This window comes from Aphelocoma coerulescens, chromosome 1A (genome assembly GCF_041296385.1).
Source record: "Aphelocoma coerulescens isolate FSJ_1873_10779 chromosome 1A, UR_Acoe_1.0, whole genome shotgun sequence".
In the NCBI taxonomy this organism is placed as follows: Eukaryota; Metazoa; Chordata; class Aves; order Passeriformes; family Corvidae; genus Aphelocoma; species Aphelocoma coerulescens.
The window spans coordinates 8,101,083-8,124,269 of NC_091014.1; the positions used below are offsets into that span (position 1 = coordinate 8,101,083).

The window sequence follows — 23,187 nt, forward strand, 5'->3', positions numbered from 1 at the left end:
ATTTACACTTTCCTGAAGCAGACTGGATTCCTGTATGTTTGAGCATCCTGTTAAAGGCAGCCCTGAACTTCTGTTTTGCACAGTACAGATATGAAATGAGCCAACAGAAGAGGTTCTGCTCTGACTTTATTCACAGAGGTAGGTCCAACAGCAGTTCCACTCACTCAAGCTTGCTGAAAGTTGGTAGATCACATTTGGAAATCAGGTTAAAAAATCCCACAAATTTGGGAGGATAACAGGAGGTAACAGTGGAGAAATACATGGATCTTGAATATCCTTAAAATCATACATAGATTATGGCAATGTTTTGTCCCTCCTGCCTCTGTTCCCCGTAGCAGAATGCTGGTTGGTTTAACATTCACAAGTCACTAAACATGGCACAACAACTGAAGGCACACTCAGAGGGAAGAGGTGTTGTGCTAAAGTATGTTCAGTTCTTTGGGACTTGGAAAACCTCAGGGATTTTTAGATTACTTCTGTGGTTTGGATATTTCCTAGGCACTCCAGTTTAAGAAAAACCTGAATTACAGTTTTGTGTTAGAAGCTAAGAATTTTGGCAGAGATTTAGGATGGCACACGTGCATGGGGAATATATTGTCTTGATTTAAAATAGTGAAGCCTACAGAATGTTGCAGAGGAGGTGAAGTTTTGTAGTACAAGAACCTTAAGTAATGCAAGCACCTGTCTGGGATACCAGGTTACCTTCTGTGGCTGAGTTACCTGCCAGAGCAGGACAAGGCTGGTAACTTGGGAACTACAGGGTTTTATTTTTAAGTTTTTCTGAAGAACCATTCAGAACAAACCAGAACACAGAGGAACTGATGACAAGTTGTTTGCAGTGAGTTGGAGATGAAGCACAGACACTGGTCTGCAGTACCTCACTCAGGAGTTAAAGCTCAGTGTAAAGAGAGACTTTTTGAAAAGAACAATTTGATTTAAAACAAATTAAACCTCCTCACAACCTCAGTAATTCTCTAATCTGTTTTGCAGTTGTTTTTAAAATGAACTGCAGTGAATACTCATGAAATTGTTATAATAATGATAAATAATGATAATAGTGATTAAAGCCATATTACAACTGCCTTGTTTGCATGGTCATTCTTAGGCGTTCTTCCCCACAGTTAACAATGTGTATTTTATTAAACCCTGAGATCACATTAAAAGGCAAACTCTTAGAGCTCATGTTAAACACTAAATTTCATTTAGTGTTCTACCCTTAATTTTGTCTGGTCCATTTTTTGTCTGCTTACAGTCCTGGAGAATTGAACCTTGAGAGGTAGAAGGCTTTTACAGTCCCTCCTGGGAATACTTCCTTTTCAGTATTTCATGGAAGGAATAATAAAGTTACATAGGCTGCAGATTCCTAGTTCTGACAGTAAGATATTTCTAAAAAAAGCATGACAACATGGCTGCAGATAGTAACCAGCAGGAAGAGAAAAAGAGTTCAGGTATTAGTAAACATGTTGGGTATTACCACGAGGTAATCAGCTATATGAGTTCTCCGGAGACTTTTTTCTCATTGATAATGTTTTCACCTGCTGCAAGCTTCTTGTATAAATGGTGCAGTTTATCTGGCTGAGGTGCTTCAGCATCAGGAGTTAAGGGAATTTCAAAGTCAGAGGAGCTCTGGGAGTCCCTCCTCAGCTCCAGATCAGGAGTCCTGGAGCTGTCACTTATTTCCACCAGCACATCCTGAACATGGGCAGCACCAGCCTCTGCAGCTTTCTCACAGCCTTTGCTTTTCAAGGCACAGGCACCATAGTGGGCACAAGGTCTGTTGTGACCTGGTGGCTTCCCTCCCAGCTGAGTGTCCGTGGGAGTCTCCTGCAGCACAGGAACCACTGCTCTGCTCCCCCCTTTGCTGATGTCCAGGGCACTTCTCTCCTGGGATGTGATGAGCACTGTGTCCATTTGGCTATCCCAGCCCTGGCTCCCCTGCTCTGATATGTGTGTTGACTGAGAAGAATTTTGGGAGGAGATGTGTGTTGAGTCACTTACTCCATCTGAATCACTGAAGAGTGACTGGGACCCGCCAGCATCTGCTGAAGATGGCATGTTGTCCTCATTTTCAGAACTTTCTTCTAGTTTATTACCCGTAAAAAATTCATTCCAGCAAGGGACATTGGCATTACACTCCTGCTGGTCACTAGTTACTCCATTGAAATTGGCTGTGGAAGTGGCATCTGGCTCATGGGAAAGAAATTGAACTGTATTTTTTTCAGATTCTTCTTCTTCATCATCATCATCATCATCATCATCATTTGATTCCTCACAGTCCACAAAGTCTACCTTGAGGGAGGTGTAAGCTGTGGTCCCTTTATAACTTTCTGTGCCCTCATTAATGTTTCCTTCAGCATTTTCAGACTGCCCTGTGCTGGAGGGCCTGCTCTCTCCTCTCTGCTGTTTTGGAATCTTAGGCCTTGTAGAAATTAATTCTGAATCAAAGAGATCATCTTCATCTGGCAAGGAACAAACAGAAAATCACTAAGAAAAGTTCACATCTCTGCTAAAATCTTGTTGAGAGCAAAGTTTTAATAAAAATTCATTTAGTTTAAATTGAGGAAGCTGTTCTTTAACGCAGCTGGAGATTTTGCAGGATGATATTGACAGTGTTTGCCTTGCCTTGTCTAGCACAGGGACAGTCAGAACAAGCTCTCCTAGGGCTGATCTAGGACTGAGGGAAGGAGCTCCATCCAAAAACTTACAGGACTGTTGAGCATTAAGTGCATTTTAAGACTGCAAACAAGAGTGTTTTTACATGATCAGTGCTCTCTCACCCTCCTAATACCCAAGTTCACGTCATTTCTATTTCTCCTTTCCAGCTGTTGCTTTGAACACACAGGCAGGCTGCGGTGAACACCAAGGCTCTTGGCATCTCTGCTTAGTCTCAGCCTTTAATTTAAGGTGCAGTAGCAGCAGCAGAACCTTTACCTGTATCAGATAATTCTCTCTTGTGGGCTCTCTTCAGTGTTCCTAAGGGCTTGTACCTGGGTTCCATGCTTCTCCTGTATGACCTGCATAATGGCTTTAATCTGAGGGGAATGAGAAAAGCAGTTAATATTTAGAACTCAGCATATGCTTTCAGGAGCAAAAGTAAATCTTTTAACTTGTTTTAAGTACACTGCTCTATGCGTTTCACAGCAAAAATGCAGCAAAAATGTTAAAGCAAAGGCAGCAATACCTAGGGCAAAATCCTTTACTGATTGGTGAGCTTCAGCAGCTGAAAGGTAGAAATCTGTCCTTTTAATATATTTACCTTAAAACATGTACATAATTTGGAAACTATCTTGTAGTTCCTTCCTTACAGAAGACAAGCTGGCAGGGTTCAAAATCCGACTGTGGTTTTATTTAGTGATTATTAAGTGGAAGTCTTCTTTCTTACTAGGGAGGAAAGGAAGAAGGAACTGGAGTCTTTGTTCTGTCCAGACTAAGAGACACCACAGCTCTCCTGCTCCCCGAGGGCGCTTTTTAAGCTGCCAACCTCTGTAGCAGCACAAGAGAACTGGCCTCTGATGCTCTGCAGAGAGGAGGAGTTCAAGTCCCCTCTTTAAAAGAAACTTCTGAGAAGTAGCAATGACAAATAGAAATGGGTCACAGAACACAGTGAGATGAATGTATATTCAGCTTCACCCCAGAGTTTACCAGCAGAAAAGCCTCTACACACAGATAGAAGTAGAATACAAACTCTGAGACTCAGCTTAACATACACATGTGCTTCAGAAAGCCCAGATCTGTGGGACTGAATATAGAAAAAAAAAATCTGAATTATCTGACAAGTAAAGCAAAAGGGCGAGGCCCTCCTGAGAGGCTGGGATTCAGGAGGGGAATTGTCCTTACAGGAACAGAGTTTGGATCACCGCTGGCCAGCAGCCACTTGTCACTTACATTTCCATAACTTTGTCCTCTGTTACACCCAGTGGCAGTACATTGGGATATACATTCACAGGAGAGATATAGCTCAGGAAATCCTTTATCTAAATTCCAGAAAAGAAGAAGCAATTTTAACAAATTACATCAACAGTTAAGAAAATCACTTAATGGTAGCACTGATGCAAGACATCCAAAAGTACTACTAGTAGTCTTAAGTAAAGACCAATGTAGCCCATGACTCTGTCAAAGTGGGTATCTCTGGAACAAGAAAACCGGCCTGAAAGGATGCTGAGAACTCAGCCTCACCTAACACCTCACTGCAATTATCTGTATCAATTATCTACACAGACCATCACTATCTCTGAAAGAAAAGGCTGGGAAGACCTGGAATGTGATCCAGTGCTTCCCTGTCCTTACTGCTGTTGATCTTTCCAAAATGCAGTTGCCTTACTGGACTTCAAGTCTCCAGGTATGCAGATCAGGTATTCCTTTCCTCTTCCTAAAGTCTCTCTTCAGTCCCCTGTAAAAGCCCATTTTTCCAAGCCTTACTCTGTTGTCTTCTGGATGATCTCCAGTAAATTTCTTGAAGAATTGTGTCCAGTTTGGGGCACTCCTGCTGAGGCTTTTTCAGTGCTGAGCATTGGAAGCACTTGCAGGTTGCAGGTTACACTCCTATCTGTACAGACAGTAGGACTGTCCTGGGGTGACCCATAATGTTATTGCAATTTTGTATCCAGCAGTTATTTACTGTTCTTTTTTGCCTGATGCTGTTCCACTTGTTAGGAAACTGTTCTTTTTAAATTTCTCTCTACTCGTGTTCATTCCTTATTGGTGGAAAGGGATTGGTTGAACCTATAGAGGGAGACAACTCGTTCCAGAGTGTTCTCCTTTAAACTGTCTCAAACTAAGACAAGGAGCCATCTATTTTTGCATGTGGAGGTAGGAATGTTACAGTTACACTATTCCCCATATTCCACCAGCAAATTCCACACTGGGACCTCCATTTAAAATTCTGCACTGCAGAGCAAATTTAAACTTATCCAGGATATTAAAAACAGTACTGCCTTCCTCCATTTTGTAGTGCAAGACTTTGTGATAGTTCATTGTTATCACTGATCCAGTTTCAGTTCAGTTTTTCAGGAGAAAGAAGTGTTTTTAGAGCTGTATTGAGTCATGTTAAATGAAAAGTGTGTGATTGTGGGGAGGATGCTGCCATGACCAATTTCCTTTTCATTTTTAACACAGGAAGAGGGGCAACAGTGGCAGTCAGGATGTGAGAAAATTCTGTTTAAATGTGTGGGCAGAGAAAAGAAGGCAAACCCACCCAAATCTGAGTAGATGAACAACGTATTGTGAACCAAAACTCCATGCTTTCAGCATTGCACAGTTACACAATAATCTAAAATAGAAAGGCAGTCAAAACAATTGTACCAGTGACCTATACATTGAGAAGAGAGAACAGGAAACAGGCTTGTAATCCTGCCCTACATTAACAAGTTCCTCTGCAGCTATATTAAAACAATTTTTGTCTTCAGCATTCAGAACTTCCTATCCCCTTACGTCTTATTACTGATGAGATATTTTTTATTACGACAAGTCATGTCATCCACTCCAGAATAATCAAAACTCTTACATTTCCTTAATCAATGTACACTCAGTACTTCAAGTACACAAACCTCGCTGTATGAAGAGTGGAAAGAGAAACAAGCTCTGTATGTTCTCTCGCCAGTCCTAAATAAAACAGAGGAGGAACAAAAATTAGGTAATTGCTCTTCATCCTTGGTCAACAGACCAGCATAACCTACTCTTAAAGTCCGTTCTGAGATTCAGTTATACAGGTATCAGGCAAGATACAAACCTCAAACAACAGGTTTCTGTGTGGCCCAAATGCTCACCTCACTATTACACTGGTTTTCTTTTTCCTTTCCCCAAACCACATTGTGGAGGGTTTGATGCTGATTATGTGCAGGGGAGTTCCATTGTGGCAAGTCATCCCACAGGGCAGTCTGTTGCCTCGGAAGCAGTCATCATCCTGTCCAATGGAATATAAAATTAAGCCCAACAGTGACCTTTTTTACCCAGAAATTAAGCAACATAATATCTAGCCAAACCACGTTCTTCTCTCACTTATAACTCCATTGAAAGACCTTGCCACACCTTGCTTCTTTAGTGCAGCTGGCAGAGAGAATCAGTCAGAGACCAATGCCCCAGTGTGCCATCTTGGGTTCTACCTGTGTTCCTCCAAGCTGGAGCCTCCAGCCTGACAGACATCCCAGAAAGGGAGGGCCTGTGCTAAAACCACACAGTGCATGGCTGCAGCAGGAGTCATTCTGAGCCTCTTTTGATACACTGAAGTGGATAATACCTGATTGATCTAGTATTGCTTGTCTCACTTCACTTAAAACCACAATTTTCAGGTTTCAAATACCACTAAATTAATTCTAGCATAAATTAATATATTTTTTCCTTTTTTTTTAAAAAAAACCCCAAAAACTTCAACCCACTAACTAAGGTTTTCACTCTGATTTACATTAAGTCACCATTTCACCAGTCTTCATTAACCCAAAAGGTCCCAAACATCAGCACCTATAACCACACTTTCACAGCAAAGCCAGGGGAGGCTTTGCAGAACGAACGCACCCGAGGATGTCGGCAGGCGTGAATCTGCGTGTGTCGGTCTGTGGTAACGTGGCACAGAATTTCTGGCATGTTCCTGAACATATCAAGTTTGTTCATGTGCACCTAGAGAAAGCCAGAGTTTACTCTTTAGTAGTTCAGTGTGTTTGCCAGACTGCAGCTGGAGCAGCTGTTTAGATGTGACTCTGCTCTCCCCAAATGCTGGCAGGCAGTTAAATTATTACTCCCAATAATGTCCAAGCAGAGATGTGTCAGCCATCTAGAACAGTAGAACATACCTTCTATGCTGAAGAGGGATGAATCTTCATGAGGAATTCAGAATCTATCTACTGACTATTAATACTGTATGCAAATTACTTTTATGATTCACAAAATAAAAGGGAGAGAGGTGAACACAAAGCTTGAAAACTGGGAATTAAATTCTTTTTGTAAAGTCCAGATGTTCCAGACTGAAGTCAACTAGTTAACTCATTTTGAGCACAACTGCACTTTTTAAGAGAAGTTAATGAAACAGGCCTAACAGTGACCTAGAGCAGCCCTCTGAACAGCCACTGCCATCTCATGACTGGCCACAATCATTACTGAGGTTCCAAACAACAATTAGAGAAACATTACCTGGATTCCAAGTTCCTCACTGAGGTTTATGAATAAATACTCATATCCATAAGCAGCTTTGCAGTTCAGCCACACAACATGATTATGAGACAGCGAGGTCCAGCTTCGCACTAACTCCAAGATCCCATTTAAACATTCCTCCTGAAAAGTGTAGAAAATGCTGTCAATCATCTTAGAAGATACTTCCAAAGTGCTGTGATTTGGTAATGTAAAATGGCATTGCCTTGCAAGACTTACCTAACAAAGGGGTGGTTAATTAATTAACAATTTTAAGGGCCTTTCCTCCCACAGTTTATTTAGACTTACCCGGCTTGGTATGTGATAAAATTTGGGATCACAAAAAGTAGTGTCCAAATACACACTCTGGATGTCTTTTATTCTGGAGGAGAGAAATGTGATATCAGAGTAAACATTGCATCACAGTGCTAAGATATGCCACTTCCTCTCTCTTCAAAAGGAGGTAATTCTACCTCTTTATTACAAAGAATAAGTCAAAGGGGGCTTAAAACTGCGGTATTGCAATTATATTTAATAATTATTAAATTATTAAATTTTAAATTAAAAATGAGGAAAAAAATAGTGTATTATTCCCAAATTGTCGATGCCATATGATTCTTTCTAAATCCCAGAAATAGCTCACCTGGTCCCTGAATGCAAAAGCTCCATTCTGGCTGCTTCTCCTTTTGCAAGCCTGAAATCCCCTGTGTACAACACAGTGCCATTCTCACCTTCAAACAGAAACCTGCAGACAGCAACACTTGGGTCAAATTCGTCATTAAATGCCAGGTGGTGAAACATTTAAAGTATTGAAAGGACATACATGACTGAACCTGGACAGTGACCAGCTGGCAGGAGTGTCACCACTACATCTTCTTTCTGGAAGAGAGAGGTCAGCATTAATTTCACACTGTAGTAAGTAGTACCAGTACTTTTGTCAGCACAGTGAAAGCAATGCATTACTCCCCACAGCCTCCTGCAGCATTTAGCATTGCTTTTAAATCCAGAGAATCTCTCCACATTGCAACAAGCACTAAAGAGCAACAACCATCCTGTCATGGCAGAAGAGAGGACCAAGTATTGTACTGTGCTTATAAAGCAAGTTGGACAGAGGACAGTTCTACCTCCTTGGTTCCTGGTGAACAAGTACAGAATCACAGAATAGCTTGGATTGGAAGGGATCTTTAAAGTTCATTCAGTCCAACTCCCCTGCAATAAGGAGGGACACCTTCAACTAGACAGACTGCTCAGAGCCTCATCCTGACCTTGAATGTTCCCAGGGATGGGGCATCCACCACCTCTCTGGGCAACCTGTTCCAGTGTTTCACCATCCTCATTGTAAAATGCTTCTTCCTTCTATCTAGTCTGAATAGACCCTCTTTTAGTTTAAAACTAGCACCCCTTGTTCTGTCACTAGAGGACAGGAGGGGCACATACATTTTAAAAACAGCTTGTCCACTTTGGATGTTGCAGCTGTGTTTCCTGTACACATGTAAACAGCATTACTGCCCATGACTAATATGAATCTTTTTTTCCTGTAACTTACCTCACCAGATATTTCATCTTCTAAAGAAATCTGAGTTGGAGTTTCAACTTCCAATGCAACCTGTAACAAAATGATTAACTGCATTCTAGGATTTACTGAACATTCTGTTTCATGTTTATGTCCAGGTATTCATTATGTAGACATCTCTAGCACTCACTGTGGCTAATGCTAAGCCTGTAAAATTAAACCCATTTTCCCATAGTAAGTCATAAATTTCCATTTCCAGTGGAATAAATTTTCCTAAAAGTTATCTAAAAATTAAATGGAGACACCTCAACCAATGTGTGCATACCTAAAAAGTTAGAGCATGTTGGACTTCCATCAGCAACAGCTCTTGTTCCTCTGGATGGATCACACGCCTGATTTTTGGATGACTGCAAAGCCCAAAACATCCACAGCACAGAAGTGGATCTTGCAAGGACAGCTCTGTGCTGCAGCACTTCCCACTGCCCCCTATTACCAGAAGCAGAGCCCACAAATCACTGGGAGCACATATTCCTGTGTTTGTGCAGAGAGAATTATTTTTACTTCTGTAAAAAAGCTCATGTTCAATTTCATAATGCCTGCATCTGCAAAGGGAAGGAAATAACTACAAGTTCACACCTGTACATAACACTGATCCCTTGCAGTTTGGCTCCAAACACTAGAAATCATGTGCATTTAAGTTCTTCAGTGACTTTATACTAAAATTTCTTCATGTTATAGTCCAGTTTCCAAAAATCAAAAGGAAAATCATATAACTTCAGATATATACACTCCAAGCAATGAGAGACTTTAAATGAAGCAAAAGAGAAATTAAGGACAGCAGCAAAGAGACGTGAGCAAGGTAAGGAAATGAATACAAATTCAAATGTACAAATGATCACTGTAAAGATGAAGGCCATGTAAAGCTGAAGTTGAGAAAAAAGGAAAAATTTTGTGGAGGGAAAAATAATTAAACAACGAACAGCAACAAACCAATCCCACACAGCAAGCTGCAGAAAGCACATTGTTGGAAGTACTTAAGGCCTGAAACACTGTATCAACACCAATATTTAGACACTTCTGAGGAAGGTGAAGCTGCTTCTTTCTGAGAATCACTGCTTGGAAAGTGCTAATTTCAAAATAAACACAAACTCACAATATGATTCTCCCAAAACTTGTATTTCCAGTTAGTCAACAACAATTCCTTAGTTACTGGTGAGCAGTATAGTTTAACTTTCAAGCTGTGAGGAGACAAAAAACACAGATAAGTGTTTTTTTAAAGTAGACATGAGGAACAATCTAACAACACATCAGCACCTGGCAGCCAGTACATCAACCCTACGCTCAGAAACCTCTCATGTGAGGAGACCTGCAGAACTGGAAGCCTGCAGGCTTCTCTTCAGCACAGCAAACCCAAATATACCCCTGTGTGCCCCTGCCTGTATGGTTTTGTGTAGACACAAATGCAGTGTGTGGTTCATGGTCATGTGCAGACCTATCTGCTTGTTTCTATACCCCTGCACAAGGAACAGGCATTTGGGACAGTCAGCACTCAGCAGAACACAGAATACTCCCTTACGAAGCTTGAGCTTGTGCACAGAGACCTGATGAGCAAAGACAGATTCTCTGCTTGCATCTGAGGAGATGCAAAATCTACTCCAATAAACAGAGCCTAGGAACTAGTCCACAACCTCCCTGGGCCCATTGCCATGTTTGATCATCATTATGGTGAAAAAGGTGTCCCTTGCCCTTTCCCTATGAACTTCCATGAAGAGTCTGGCTCCATCTTCTCTACCCCTACCTGCAAACAGTGATACATGATTGTCTCCTACTCCTAAGGCTGAAGACACATCCAGCTCTCTCAGCCTCTCCTCACACATCCCACCCTCCTGCCCCAGACCAGCATGGTGATCCTGCTCCAAAACACCTCTTGGTTTATTGTCCAGGGGAGCCCAGGGCTGGACTCAGTACTCCAGACAAGTCTCACAAGTGGGGCCAGAGGGGAATAACTGTCTCCCTCAAACTGCTGGCTGCTTGCTCATACACCTCAGAGAGCACAGCTGGCCCCCTTCACTGCACAGGCACAGCACTATCTCTGTGTACCAACACACTGCCAGGGAATAACAGAGAGAGCTTTATGAAGCTCATGAACATCATGGAGTTCAACAAGGCCAAGTGCACCTGAGTCTGAGCAACCTCAATATCAAAACAGACTGAGGGATAAAGGGGTTAATAGCAGCCCTGCAGAAGACTTTGGGGTACTGGTGGATGAGAGGCTGGATATGAGACAGCAGTGTGCATCTGCAGCTCAGAAAGCCAGTCATATCTTGGGCTGCATCACCAGCACTGTGGGCAGCAGGACAAGGGAGGGGATTCTGCCCCTCTGCTCTGGTGAGACCCCACCTGCAGTGCTGCATTCAGGTCTGGGGGCCTCAGCACAGGAAGAACAGGGACCTGTTGGAGCAGGTCCAGAGGAGGCCAGGAAGATGCCCAGGGCTGGAGCACCTCTGCTATGGAGACAGGCTAGGATAACTGGGGTTCTTCAGCCTGGAGAAGAGAAAATTCTGGGGGGATATTACTGCTACCATTTGATATTTAAAGGGGGCTTTTAAGAATTATAGAGAGGGACTTTCTACAAGGACGTGGTGGGGACAAGGTGGGGTGACTTCAAATTTAAAGGGGGCAGGTCTAGATGAGCTACAAGGAAGACGTTTTTTACAATGAGTGAGGGTGGTGCGGCACTGGAACAAGTTGCCCAGAGAAGTTGTGGATGCCGCATCCGTGGAAGTGCTTGAGGCCAGGTAGGACGGGGCCTCGGAGCAACCTGGTCTAGTGGGAGGTGTCCGTGTCCTATTCCTACCCTGGGACTTACGACCCACGGCAGACCCCCACGCTGTTTCGCTCACGCCGCGCACCAGCCCGCTCCCCCGAGGCCGCCCCGCCGCCAGCCCGTACCTGCCCTCCAGCCTCCTCTTCAGGGCGGTCGCCCGCAGCCCCTTCATGTGATCTGGGGAGAGAGGCACGGGGTCAGTCGGGGGACACAGGGGGTCAGTCGGGGGACACAGGGGGTCAGTCGGGGGACACCCGTGGGGAGGGCCGGAGCAGCGGCGGGAGCCCCTGGCGGGCCCTCACCCTTGTGGCAGTGCGACAGGAAGAAGGCGCGCGCGCGCACGTTGTCGTGGTCGAAGCGGTCGATGGACACGGCCGGGTACTCGCGCGTGCGACCCCCGAACCGGCTCATGGCGGGCGGCGCGCGCTTCCGCCCGCCCGGCCCCCGGCCAATCCCGAGGCGGCCCCGCCCCGGCCCGGCCTATCAGGGGCGGGCACGGCCCGTTAAAGGGGCCATGGCGGGCGGTTGCCTGGCGACCGAGAGGGGGTTGGGGGCGCGGGCAGCCCGGTGAGGGGCGCCGCCATCGCGTCCCCACCGCCGCCATCGCGTCCCCACCGCCGCCCCGCCCCGCGTGGGAAGAGTCACCGTTTTCCGTCTCTCGAACCGAGGTGGGCCGCCTTACGGGCTGGGTGGGCGGCTTGTGGCCATGGCAGTGGGAGCAGGGTGAAGTTACGGTCGCAGCACTGATTCAGGCCGGGACGTCTGCCTGAGCACTACGGCGTGTACAAGGAGCTGCCGGGTAGAGTAGGTAGAAGTCGCTGGAAAGAGGGGAAACTTCGATTAGATATTAGGAAGAATTTTTTTACAGTGCAGCAGGTGGTGAGGCACTGGAGCAGGTTGCCCAGAGAGGCTGTGGGACTGTTAAAGGCCAGGTTGGATGGGGCTTTCACCAACCTGATCTAGTGGACGGTGCCCCTGCTTATGGCAGGGGGTTGGAACCAGACGATCCTTAAGGTCCTTTCCAATCCCTTCACGTCCTATGAGATCTCTTACTGACTCTTCTGAGACCCCAAGCAGGTCCTGTATTTACTGACTTGGGTTAAGCGCTGTAGGAGGTCCAGCCCTCCCGCTGCTCTGGCCCAGGGTCCCTCCTGCCTGGGGACATGGTGCTCCTTGCTGGGCTGAGGATGCAGCAGGGCCCCCCGTCCTACTTGATACCCTGGCCTGGACCCAAGGTGTCCCTACTCTTCAGCTTCAGGTTTGCTGGTGAATATGGGTGCACCCTAGGTATACCAAAATGGAAGGTACAGACACCACTCCTCCCCAGCACCAGGCACACAGGCTGTGAGCCATAGTTCTGTTCAACCTGCTGGCATGGAGCCCCTCACTCATGACAGCCCTCCCCCAGTAGCTAATTTTTCAGGACACATCCTGTTCCTGCTCCAGTGGCTGGAAGTTAAGTACCCCCACCTGCTTCAGCAGCTGATATCACAGGCCAGAGGTGCTCATACCCCCGAGCCTGACTCCAGGAGCTGGCACCACTGTTCACTCACACACAGGTCTCACACAGAGCTGACACTTTGTCCTTGCACCACACACACGTGTGGAATACAGAGCTTATGCAGAGAGACAGTTAAGATTTAAGAAGAAGATACAATAAGGTAGGACAACCACTGATGACCAGGTGTAGGGCTCAGCCAGGTGTGTAATACTGACTGGCTCTGTTTTACACAGGACAGGCTTATTTTATACTCCTTTCTGTCTGTTCCCATCTTTGTTCCTCCCTGCTCCACTTCTACACATTTTTCACAGATCTATACAGTTCCATGGATTCCCACAGCTCTCCAAGTCTGGATCCCCCTGGGTAATAGTCTCACCAGTGCTAAGTCCAGGTTGATCTCCCTGGATGTCATTCCTGTAGTTTCCTGATAGCCCATCTATTAGTGCGAGAGTTGAAGTTTGTTCTCTATGTTTGTTTTGTCAGGTCCTTGTCTCTGCACGATTTGTTTGTTTCCCCCCTTTTCCCAAATTTCCCAACTGACAAGGTCCCTGATCAGATAACCTTGCTGGAATAAACATTCTTACGCTCTTCACATGCCCCATGCCTGGCCAGGTGTGGTTCTCATCACCTTCCTCATTTGCTGCTCAGGTTTGAGTCCCCATATATTGTTGTAGGGCTTCCTCCCTTTCCTGTAACCCCATATTGCAGTGAAAATGGTCCTTGAGCAGATGCCTTAAAGGAGCAGATGCTCTCTTCCTGCAAACCCTTACAGCTTGTGTAACTGTTCAGGAAACCACCATCTGTGAGCCCAGGCTAGTTAGGATTCCACAGTAATTGTGTTATGATTAACATTAAAAAATGTGTTCTCAAGGCCAAAGCACTCACTGTTTACCCTAAATTAGGAGCAGGCAAACATTGTCATCTTAGCAAAGTGCACTTCACTGTTCAAAAATTCCCCTTCAATGGAAAGTGTTACTATTAAACTGGGTATTTTCTTACCATTCTCTTGTCTTCTTTATTTGCCTTTATCAGTCTGTTGCCTTTCATCTCTTCACTGAATTCTTGGCTGGAGTACAGCTGTCTCCTGCTCTGGTGCAATGAAAACAGCTCTATGCCTGGAACTTGGACATACAATAGACAAAGAGTACAATTTTCAAATAGCATCCCAAAAATATCAGGGTGGTGTTTTCATTATTTGAAGTCACCAAGCTGGAACTTTCAATGTATGATCTTCACTTTTTGGACCAGGAGCGCCTGTGGACAGGCACTGTGAATTCATGGTGACTCAGGAAGTCCCAGACCTACCTACATGTCTTGAAGAAAAACATTCATTAGGTGAATCCAGAACCTCCTGTAAAGAAGTACTTAACACTAATGACGTGTAAGTTATCATAAGACACTTACATTCATTATGGCTTAGCATTTATTAAGATCTAATGTTATTCCTAATCATATTGATTGTCTAAAGTCAATACTGACTGACAGCAGTTCTCATCAAACACTGATGAACAAATACAGAGCTTGAAAAATCCCATGATGGCTGCAAAAGACCCCTTTTCAGCACAGGGGAAAAAAAAAATGTTGAGATCGATATCCCAAAGACTACCCTAAATGTTAAGAATAAGGATTTGCTTATCCTGTTAATTTGTATTTGATACCTCATAACCAGGTGGGAAAATGTCTTTTTTATTTCAGTAAATGGCTGCTTTGAATTGAAAAATGCTGCAATGCCTGGTAAAAGAATGCTTGGAGTACTGAACTGCAAGAAAGGGTTAAGTGTTGCCAGAAAAATGCCCTTTTACATATTTTTGTTGATCTCTAATAAAGTGTGTTCAGTAAGAGATGAAAGGCCCTTTCTTTGTCTCTTGATGGCTCTCATACAAACAGATGACAGGTTTGCAGGCTTCTTTCTGCTAGTTTCACATCATGATAACAATAATTCTTGATATAATTTTCCCAAAGATTTTTATCCTGTGGTGCAAGACTTTTTTTTTTTCCAATTTCTGCTTTTCTAACAGACTAGTGGCATTTTGCATTTGATAAGATTTCAGCATTCAACTTTTCAAGCTCTCTGTTGATATGGGAACTTGCCAAGAAAAGAAATTTTACTCCATGTGCAGGGTTTGGAGGCAACATCCTACCCACAGGGAGGGAGACTGTATTCATCCTCTCACTGCAAAATCCAGAAGCTTTCATTCCTTCCTAATTATAAAGCTGAAGCTTGGTGACATTTCAAAACTAGGAAAGTACTCATCTCTGATCATACCTGCTAGGCATGATAGTGATATGTGTGTTTTGCTTGCAGAAGCAACAAAAGTTCTATTTGAGTAGCAAAATAAGATACACTCAGGAAAGTAAATGCAGTGAAATTCAGATATAAGGCAGAAGTCAAATGGTTCATATTTCTTTTCATATAGTTCAAATCCATCCCTGGTGAGTATCCACTGTCTGCAAATTTTTATTGCTTTTTTGTTGCTGTTGTTTTTAATTTGTTTGGTGGTTTGTCTTTTTTTTTTTTTTCAGTTTGAGTTTCAGCTTGCCCCCTCTCTGCTCTTTTCAGGTTTAGCAGTTGATTAACTCATTTACTATGTCTCAGCAGACTGAACAAATGGGTTTTGTGTGAGGAGGAAGTCAGTGGCAGTCAGTCAGATTGGGTGGAGGTAGAAAAGGGTGAATTGTGGCAGGCTGTGTGCCTTGTCTCCTTATCCAGTTTATCTGTCAAGACCTCATCTCTGCCGTCTGCACTGTGGCCATGTGGCTGGCTGCACACTTCTCCTTTCCCCTCCTCTCCTATCCTGAGTGTTTGCTGTTCTTCAGTAACAGCCCAGATCTTCATTCTGTGGTTCCCAGTTTTGTGTCACTTCAGGAGCAAGAAAGAAAAATCTGGAAATCTGCCTGCCTGCCCCAAGGGGACAGCAAATGCGAAGACGTGAAATTTAAAAAATGCTGCATTTAATATTTTTTTAATGCATCAATAATAGGCACAATTAAATTTTAGGAAGGTTGAGTCAAGATGTGTATGGAAGTACAGATGAGTTGGGTTTGTTTGAGATCAAGCAGTGCATTTAATTTGATTCCAGCTGCTTATAACTTCTTCCTTTTATAACCTCAGACTTTGAACTCTGTAATTCCTTTATTTTAAATTTTGTTTTCTATCTGTTACTCTATGTCCCCAACAAAATCACTTGCTTCTGTCTTCTCTATTTAATTTTCCTAAGTCTAATTTCAGGAAGAAGTCTGAAGTTTCTGAAGTCATGAGTAAAGCTGACATGAAACCAAAATCTATGCATCGTGCCAAAATATGGTCAGATGATGTAGAGAACTTATACAGATTTCAGCAAGCTGGATACAGAGATGAGGTGGAATATAAACAAGTAAAACAAGTTGATGAGGTAAGATTCAGAACTTTGAAAGGGTTACTACTTTAAACTTCTGTCTCATGTAAAATGATTAAATAAGAATGGAGATGCAGCTTATTTCCTTTCATTTAGGCTAGGTTCTGATACAGTGTTTCCTCAGAGGTCTGACTTGAATTTTGGAGCTGTTGTTTACTGTGCCGAATACCTCATTTCACAGAAGTGAAACAGAAACACTGCCTAGCCTGTGTTTTGCTCCCCCTCTCTGATGCATTTAAAAGCATCACAGATCTCTTTGAACAGATGTAGCTGATCTCCAAGGGAATAATTCAGTTTTGAGGGAAGAAATATTTCAAAGTGAGTTCTCTGAAGCTTCCCCATTACTCTGTCAATAGACTTGATAGGAAACTCCTTGGTTGTCCATGGAGTCAGTCCTGTGTCATTGCTACTGCTTTGGTTTGCAGTTGGATTAGGTGGTAGCACAGTTGGACCTTGTGCACACTCAAAACTTGGCCTCTGTCAAAATGATGTCCACAATGGAAATATTTGATGCCAGCTGTGCTAAAGGCAGTTGTGATACAGGCTCTTGTCAACACCAAGGACTTGTGCCTCTGCTCGCTACAGTTGGTGGTGATGCTCCCCAGCACATCAAATGAGCTATTGAGTAGTGGCCAAATATCCAGTGGCTACTTGAGGTTCAAAACAGTAACCAAAAGGTTAATACAGCGAACAGTACATCATCTTTCTTACAACTCTGTAATTTATCTCCCAAAGCAGCAAATATAGTATGAAAACCACAATTTTAAAAGATGTTGACCTCCTGTGCACATAAGAAAACACAGAAAGTTCCAAGAAACTCACTCCCCATCCAGTAAACTCACAACACAGAAAAACATCGATGTGCATAATAAGATACAGTTTATTATTTTATCATGGACTCTGATACCACTGCAAAAGCTGTGGTATGATTTTCAATAACTGCAGAAGGAAATCGTGTAATTATTGTGGTAGGATCTGTGTATTTAAGATTTATGGCAGGGCACAACCACTGGCAGTTAAACCCTGATGAAAGTTTAAGAACACCACTGAGTCATTGTAATGTGAGTATGTATTCTGTTCCAGTCTGCCAGGGCCTGGCAGTCATTCTCTTTCAACTTACATATTCTGAAATGTCTTGTTTAGTCCATTTTAGGTTTCTATAATGCAGTTGTTACTAAAGATGCAATTATAGTGTAGGTAGAATGAATATTAAGGCTGTTATGTTTAGACAGACAATGCAAATAACACAGCTGTATGTCTGAAGTCATAAGGTAAGTGATGAAACCACTTCTGGGGCTCTCCAATTAGAGAATGTTCTAGTTTGACATCCTGTTGTCAGCTCTGCCTTGAAGAGAAATAAGATGCTTATTACCTGATTTTCAAGGTTTAGTTTAATCAGAAATAGTCATAGATGCTCAAGCTGAGAGAGCTATTAAAGCCATAAAGCTATTGAATGTGCAAATGCTCAAGCCTTTAATTTAAAGCTTTACACTCTGGAACAGTGAAGAGCACCAGAGTGGTGCTGGGTTTATGTGGGGTTGATCCCACCATCTGTAAGACTGACACAGTCTGCAGCTTACTTTATTTTCATGAAATTGCTAACTAAAAGCACATTTTTTATGGTCAGAAGGTCTGAAAGAAACCTTTAAGTGTATGTCAGTCTTACAGAAGCAGACTCTTGCAGCCTCTCAGATTACTGAATAACTGAATAGCATCAATGTTATATTCCTAAACAAGATATTTTAAAAACTTTGACTTGACCAATTTTAAATTAGCCTGTCAAATATCTTAGATTCCTATCTCTAGGCTTTTCAGATCACGTAAGTTTATGCTAAACCTGAAAACTGGTTTCTGACATTTTGTTCTCAATCTGTTTTTAAAAGTTCAGCAAATTAATAGAAAAGTAGTCTTTCAATGCAAATGAGGGTTTCCTACGGAATTTAACCCTATATTCTTTGCAAGGTAATGAGCAAACATCATTTAATATGAGCATGTTCAGGTGATTGCATGTCCTTTTTGTTCTGCTTGTAGGTAGAGTGCTGGCCAGAAACTGGATTTGTTAAGAAACTTCAGAGAAGGGACAATACATTCTATTATTACAATAGGCAAAGAGAATGCGAAGACAAAGATGTCCACAAAGTGAAAGTTTATGTGTATTAGTGTTGTTATTGTTCTGGTTGGTTTGTTTTTATAAATAATTTCTTAAGACCTGTAAGTAAATGAATTGTGTAATCTGTTTTACCTTAAGTATTCATGTCATGCTTAGATAGAAAGGGGAGTGCTGGAAATGTAGAGAAGCCTGAACTATAGACATAGAAGCTTCACTTTTTCCCTCCTATAACCAAAAGTCTTATTATTCCTCATTTTCCTGGTTACAAATGCTTTGACATAAAAAAGCTGGCAGATGGGCATCATATATTTCACTTAACTGTATAACATCCATTGTAAGTAAAGGCATCAATCTTTATTCCAAACAATATAATCTTGTTGACACTGGTTAATGTCAGCCACAGTTTCTTGGTGTAGCTGAGGGTTATGAGACTCCAAAGGGCCAAAGTGAGGCCAGAGCACTGACTAAAAATCCCTTGGAGCAGAGCAAGAATAACAAGCAAAGAATTTAAGTGAAGGACACTGAACAATCAAGTAACAACAGCCAGTGCTGAGCTGCAGATATAAAGACTGGTTATTGTGATAGAAAGAGTCACAACAGAAATGTCTTTCTATCTATCCCCAAAGTATTTTTGTCAGGTGCCAGTATTAATTACTCAAAAAGGAAGTATTAATTGACTTACTAGCATATGCCTTCTTGCAGGGGTGGATTGTGGATTTACAGGTGTTGGGAACATGGAATATAAAACGCCAGGGAGAGCATGAAATCCACACTGTAATATTTAGGGGAAAGTGACGTACGCAGATTATGTGTGGGATTTCTGGGTGGAATTCATCTCATCTAACTTGGAATGTCACATTATCAACATCCACACCTGATCCTGTCATTTGGACAGCCTTTGTTCTGAATAGAGAAAAGCTCTTGTGAGCAGAGTTAATTTCTTTTAAGTGCAGCTATGTAACATTTTCTTTGAAGGTGCTGCTGTGACATCAACTCTGCAGCAGCTGCACATACCTGGGCTACTCTGAGACGCTCGATAAAGATGAGGAACTGTACTTACCTTCATTCATGAGGGGATTTAATTAAAATACTTTGAGATGCCAAAACTCTTGATAATTGACCAGTAGAACAGATTATTGTTATGTAAACCAGTAGGTGTGTTTGTGGTAGTTACAAAAAAAATTGCTATTAATATTTCCTATCTCTATACTGTTGACCAAGGGTATCTAAACTCAGTTTTAGGCATGAATTAGCAGTGTACATTTGACCACCTGTCTTATGGATAGTCTTAATTTATTTGAGCCTAAGATGGAGGCAGACTTGAGATGAGAAATAGAGGACTTACAGCTCCTAGTCGAAATAAGTATGGGTGCAATATTTAAAAGACCTCATTGACAATGATTGGTGGTGGCCTCATCTTATTTAGACAACTTGGAAAATATTAGCTTAAATTTGTATGAGCTCTGCTAGAGAAATGACAGAAAGATACTCTGAAGCAACTATGAAACTTATATTCCAGGAAGGTTTTAATGGCATATAAAGAGAGAGTTACTGCAGTGTAGAGAAATAAAGCATTGCTACCATAAATGCCACTTCAGCCTTTCATTATTATTTCTTTTATATTTGGAGTGCTCTAGATATACTTTTTAAAGACAGGACTTTTTGCATACTTTGCAATTAAATAGTGGGAACAGAACAATTACCAGATAACCCATCAATTTTGTCACTTTAGTTTAGTGGATCTCACTTTGTTAACTTCATAGATCCCTAAAAACAGTCTTCCAGTGGACATGAAGCAGCCTTTAAAGAATTACACAAAACATAGATGTATTGTATAGCCAGCTCAAATTTATTGTCAGAAATTATTGCTATCAGCTCACACAGAAGAAGTGAGAACATTTTGTACAGCTATTTTCTCAGTCTATAAAAAAGACGTAGTTGGGCATTTGAGAACAGGAATTAAAACTGCACATAACTTTTTAGGATTTAATGTGGATTTTTTCCTCAAGAAAGATTTTTAAAAGTTGAAACACATGTAAGAGATTGTTCTGGGATTCCTTCATTTTACCTAACTCCTCAATATTTTTGCAATACTGCTGGATGCTTCTGTCTACATTTTAAAACCATGAGTGTGCATTTCATGCAGCCCATGGATATTTCCCTTCAAATGAGTAGCTTGGGAATTCATGTTCCATTTTATATGAGTTGACAGATCCTTCCCACTTTGAGTGAATTACCTATATTTTATTACATTTTTCAGCATTTTCAGTGTGCAAAAAGATTGAATCTCACCGTGATATTTAAAAGATTCACAGGATGAAAAAGAGAGACAAGCCTTGTAATTAGTAAGACCAGTTTACAGAGATGGCCTTTGTCAGGACAGTGCTGAATTTGGGAGTTCTCTCAGTTCATTAGTGAAACAGCAGGTTTTGTACTGGCAGTGTTGGTTTCAGTTAAAATTGTCCTTTGACATCCAGTTCATGCCAAACTTAATGTAACCACTGCTCCAGCCTGCCAAAGTTCCTCCTGACCTGGCTTTGGCGTTCAGCTGTGCTGGCTGAGCATGAAGCTGATACTTAAGTACCAACAAGTTTTCCTCTGCTGCCTGTGTGCTGGATCTATCTTTCACTCAAAAGAGCTGTCAAAAGAACTCAGTGTTTTATCTGATACATCTGTAACTGAAATACCCTACCTCAGTTTTAAGCAGGTGGTGCTTACTTGTCTCTTAAGCTGTGAAGGAGTATCAGAAGTAAGCGATTTGGGGAAGCTGGGCTTTATTTTAAGGGTGACACAGCAGTACTTATCACCATAAATAATTTTTGAACATCTTTATAAAAACTTCTTTATTGAATTTTAAAGAGCTAAAGCACATCTTTCAAGTTTTATTGCCTAGAGATGAAAATATGTGCTATTTTTCTGATTTGACTCTTATTAAAAAGTAATTCTGTGGAAGTACTTTCCCAGGTACTTATCTGTAGGTATTTCTCTTATCAGGGAATACTGTAATGCTCTAATGGCCATTTGTAGCAGCTCAAGGAATGGCAGTGGCAAGGCTTTCTGTTAGCTTGCAGCTGCCTAAGCCTCATCTACTTGGTCTAATTCTAATTCCCTGCATGGCTTTGTACAAGAAGAACAAATCCTTTCTGTGCCTGTTGAAGCTCACAAGAAGTAGGTAAAACAAACTTCCAAGACCTACTTTTCAGGCTTTGTGTTTGACAACTACATGTGAAATGGCAAGAGTGCAACCTGTGTGTTCCAGGCTGGTGTGCTCTGTTTTTCAGCATTTACTGGAATCTGTTATGGATCAGTGTTTTCTGACAGTGATGCCATGGTTGTTTGACTGCTTTGCAGTCACAGCAGCTCAAAGCTCTACACAGAAGGATGGTGTAAGTGTTTTGATTTTCACTTAGGCACCCAAATGGAAAGTTGTTTTTCCATCTCTGAAGAGAGTTGAACCTCAGCCCTTTGGTTTTCCAACATGGTTCCCTTGTTTCAAGGTGTTGAAAATGATTGGCCTCAAACTCATTAAAAACAACTTTCTAACTCACCAGCTGTTGGTGCAGCTGTTTCTCACATGGTCTATGCAAATGGAGGCTGCCTGAAAGCAGCTGGAATGGAGTTCTTCTATGCTCCTTGCTGGTTCTCTCCTACTAATCCAGTTCCACTGGATTATTTCATGCATTGGATCTGCTTTCTCAGTAGCCTGCCTGTGCTGAGCACTTCTTGGGAACTTGTAATTACTTAATAAAACACAGTTTCTTTCTTGTTGCAATTAAGACTTTGCATGTAATTCCAATGTGAAGCCCAGCACCCACTCAAACAGCATTTGGGAGGGTGACTGGGGAATGTCTACTGTCAGTAGTATTCCAGGGTGGCGCCCAAAAAATCCCTGCAATGTAGCTTTGAACAAACACAATCATTTTTATAGATGGTTTGTTCTGCCAGTGTATTTACATCTCTCAGTGTTGAGATAGACAATCTTTGCTGCCTGTTGCTTTTGTGGCTCTTCCTTTCCCTCAATACTCTTCCATATTCTCTGCCTTCACAGGCACTCCATGCTCATGGATCCCTTGAAAATCCTGTCCAGTGTCTTCTATCCTGGCTCCCTCAACCAGCCCTGGTTCAGACCTTGAGTCTTTTCCAGGGGCTGGCACACAGAAAAGGTAATTAAGGATGTGATTTAATAAGAAGGGAGGCCAGACTACCTTCTGAAGATTCAGGGCCAGGGCCCAGCCAGGTGATCATCCTACCCAAACGCTTGCTGACATGTCTGATCCCTCCAACCTCCTTTCTTGTCATCTTCCCATACTTGTTCTACCCTGATCCTTCCCTTCCTGTGTCTTTGGTCATTTCCCTAAACGTCCTGACTAAGTTTTGTGCAGTCCCCCAAGTTCCCTCAAATACCCCTTCAAATTCACACTAACCATGTTTTTTCCATCCTGGCAGTTACAAAATTGAGGTAGATCGTCTCCAAAGCCAGAGTAGCTCATTTAATGGCCCATCAGTCAGTGTCTGGCAAGCTCTGGCTTCCCTTATTGTCCCTCTCATCACCTGCTCATTAGTGGTTGTGTGCCTGCGTGTTTAAATCACTGTCTTTCCTCGTTATTTGTTACTTCTGTGATACGGACTAACCAAACAATTTACTGAAGCAGATGCTCTCCAGTTTCACACGTGCTCGTGGCAGCCTCCCCGACAGGCGCTTGGCTGCGCTTTGAGGGATGA

The 23,187-nt window shown here is 42.5% G+C and overlaps 2 protein-coding genes across 11 annotated transcripts; one reads left to right on the forward strand and one right to left on the reverse strand.

Moving 5' to 3' along the window:
* Positions 1–109: 109 nt before the first annotated feature.
* Positions 110–11,871, reverse strand: DCLRE1C (DNA cross-link repair 1C). Of its 7 annotated transcripts, XM_069035269.1 has the most exons (14): positions 11,762–11,870; positions 11,585–11,636; positions 9,786–9,870; positions 8,666–8,725; positions 7,943–7,998; positions 7,763–7,864; positions 7,429–7,501; positions 7,123–7,263; positions 6,511–6,612; positions 5,766–5,902; positions 5,547–5,601; positions 3,886–3,974; positions 2,932–3,032; positions 110–2,459 (listed from the first exon to the last, which is right to left on the reverse strand). In XM_069035269.1, exons 1-14 carry the CDS (start codon positions 11,868–11,870, stop codon positions 1,489–1,491), a joined length of 2,133 nt encoding a protein of 710 aa, XP_068891370.1. In that variant the 3' UTR covers positions 110–1,488. The 7 variants fall into 7 exon arrangements, with proteins under 7 accessions (XP_068891370.1, XP_068891319.1, XP_068891351.1 ...); XM_069035218.1 differs by lacking the exon at positions 8,666–8,725 and having other exon boundaries at positions 11,762–11,871; XM_069035250.1 differs by lacking the exon at positions 9,786–9,870 and having other exon boundaries at positions 11,762–11,776.
* Positions 11,872–11,957: 86 nt separating this feature from the next.
* Positions 11,958–18,856, forward strand: MEIG1 (meiosis/spermiogenesis associated 1). 4 transcript variants are annotated; one of them, XM_069035296.1, is made up of 4 exons: positions 11,958–12,127; positions 14,209–14,341; positions 16,190–16,352; positions 18,387–18,856. In XM_069035296.1, the coding sequence occupies exons 2-4, from the start codon at positions 14,238–14,240 to the stop codon at positions 18,513–18,515; spliced, it is 396 nt and encodes a 131-aa protein (XP_068891397.1). In that variant the 5' UTR covers positions 11,958–12,127; positions 14,209–14,237; the 3' UTR covers positions 18,516–18,856. The 4 variants fall into 4 exon arrangements, with proteins under 4 accessions (XP_068891397.1, XP_068891412.1, XP_068891405.1 ...); XM_069035311.1 differs by lacking the exon at positions 14,209–14,341 and having other exon boundaries at positions 16,179–16,352; XM_069035304.1 differs by lacking the exon at positions 14,209–14,341.
* Positions 18,857–23,187: the final 4,331 nt, after the last annotated feature.

What these genes read in the sequence shown, in the direction of transcription:
- DCLRE1C (XM_069035269.1), bottom strand. Translation starts at nt 11,870, where the DNA reads ATGAGCCGGTTCGGGGGTCGCACGCGCGAGTACCCGGCCGTGTCCATC. An exon ending in CACTGTCCAGGTTCAGTCAT is followed by an intron (nt 7,865 to 7,942) that starts GTATGTCCTTTC and finishes TGCTGTCTGCAG; the next exon opens with GTTTCTGTTTGAAGGTGAGA. An exon ending in GAGAGAATTATCTGATACAG is followed by an intron (nt 2,460 to 2,931) that starts GTAAAGGTTCTG and finishes GTTCCTTGCCAG; the next exon opens with ATGAAGATGATCTCTTTGAT.
- MEIG1 (XM_069035296.1), top strand. Translation starts at nt 14,238, where the DNA reads ATGGTGACTCAGGAAGTCCCAGACCTACCTACATGTCTTGAAGAAAAA. An exon ending in GTACTTAACACTAATGACGT is followed by an intron (nt 14,342 to 16,189) that starts GTAAGTTATCAT and finishes GTCTAATTTCAG; the next exon opens with GAAGAAGTCTGAAGTTTCTG. An exon ending in AAGTAAAACAAGTTGATGAG is followed by an intron (nt 16,353 to 18,386) that starts GTAAGATTCAGA and finishes TTCTGCTTGTAG; the next exon opens with GTAGAGTGCTGGCCAGAAAC.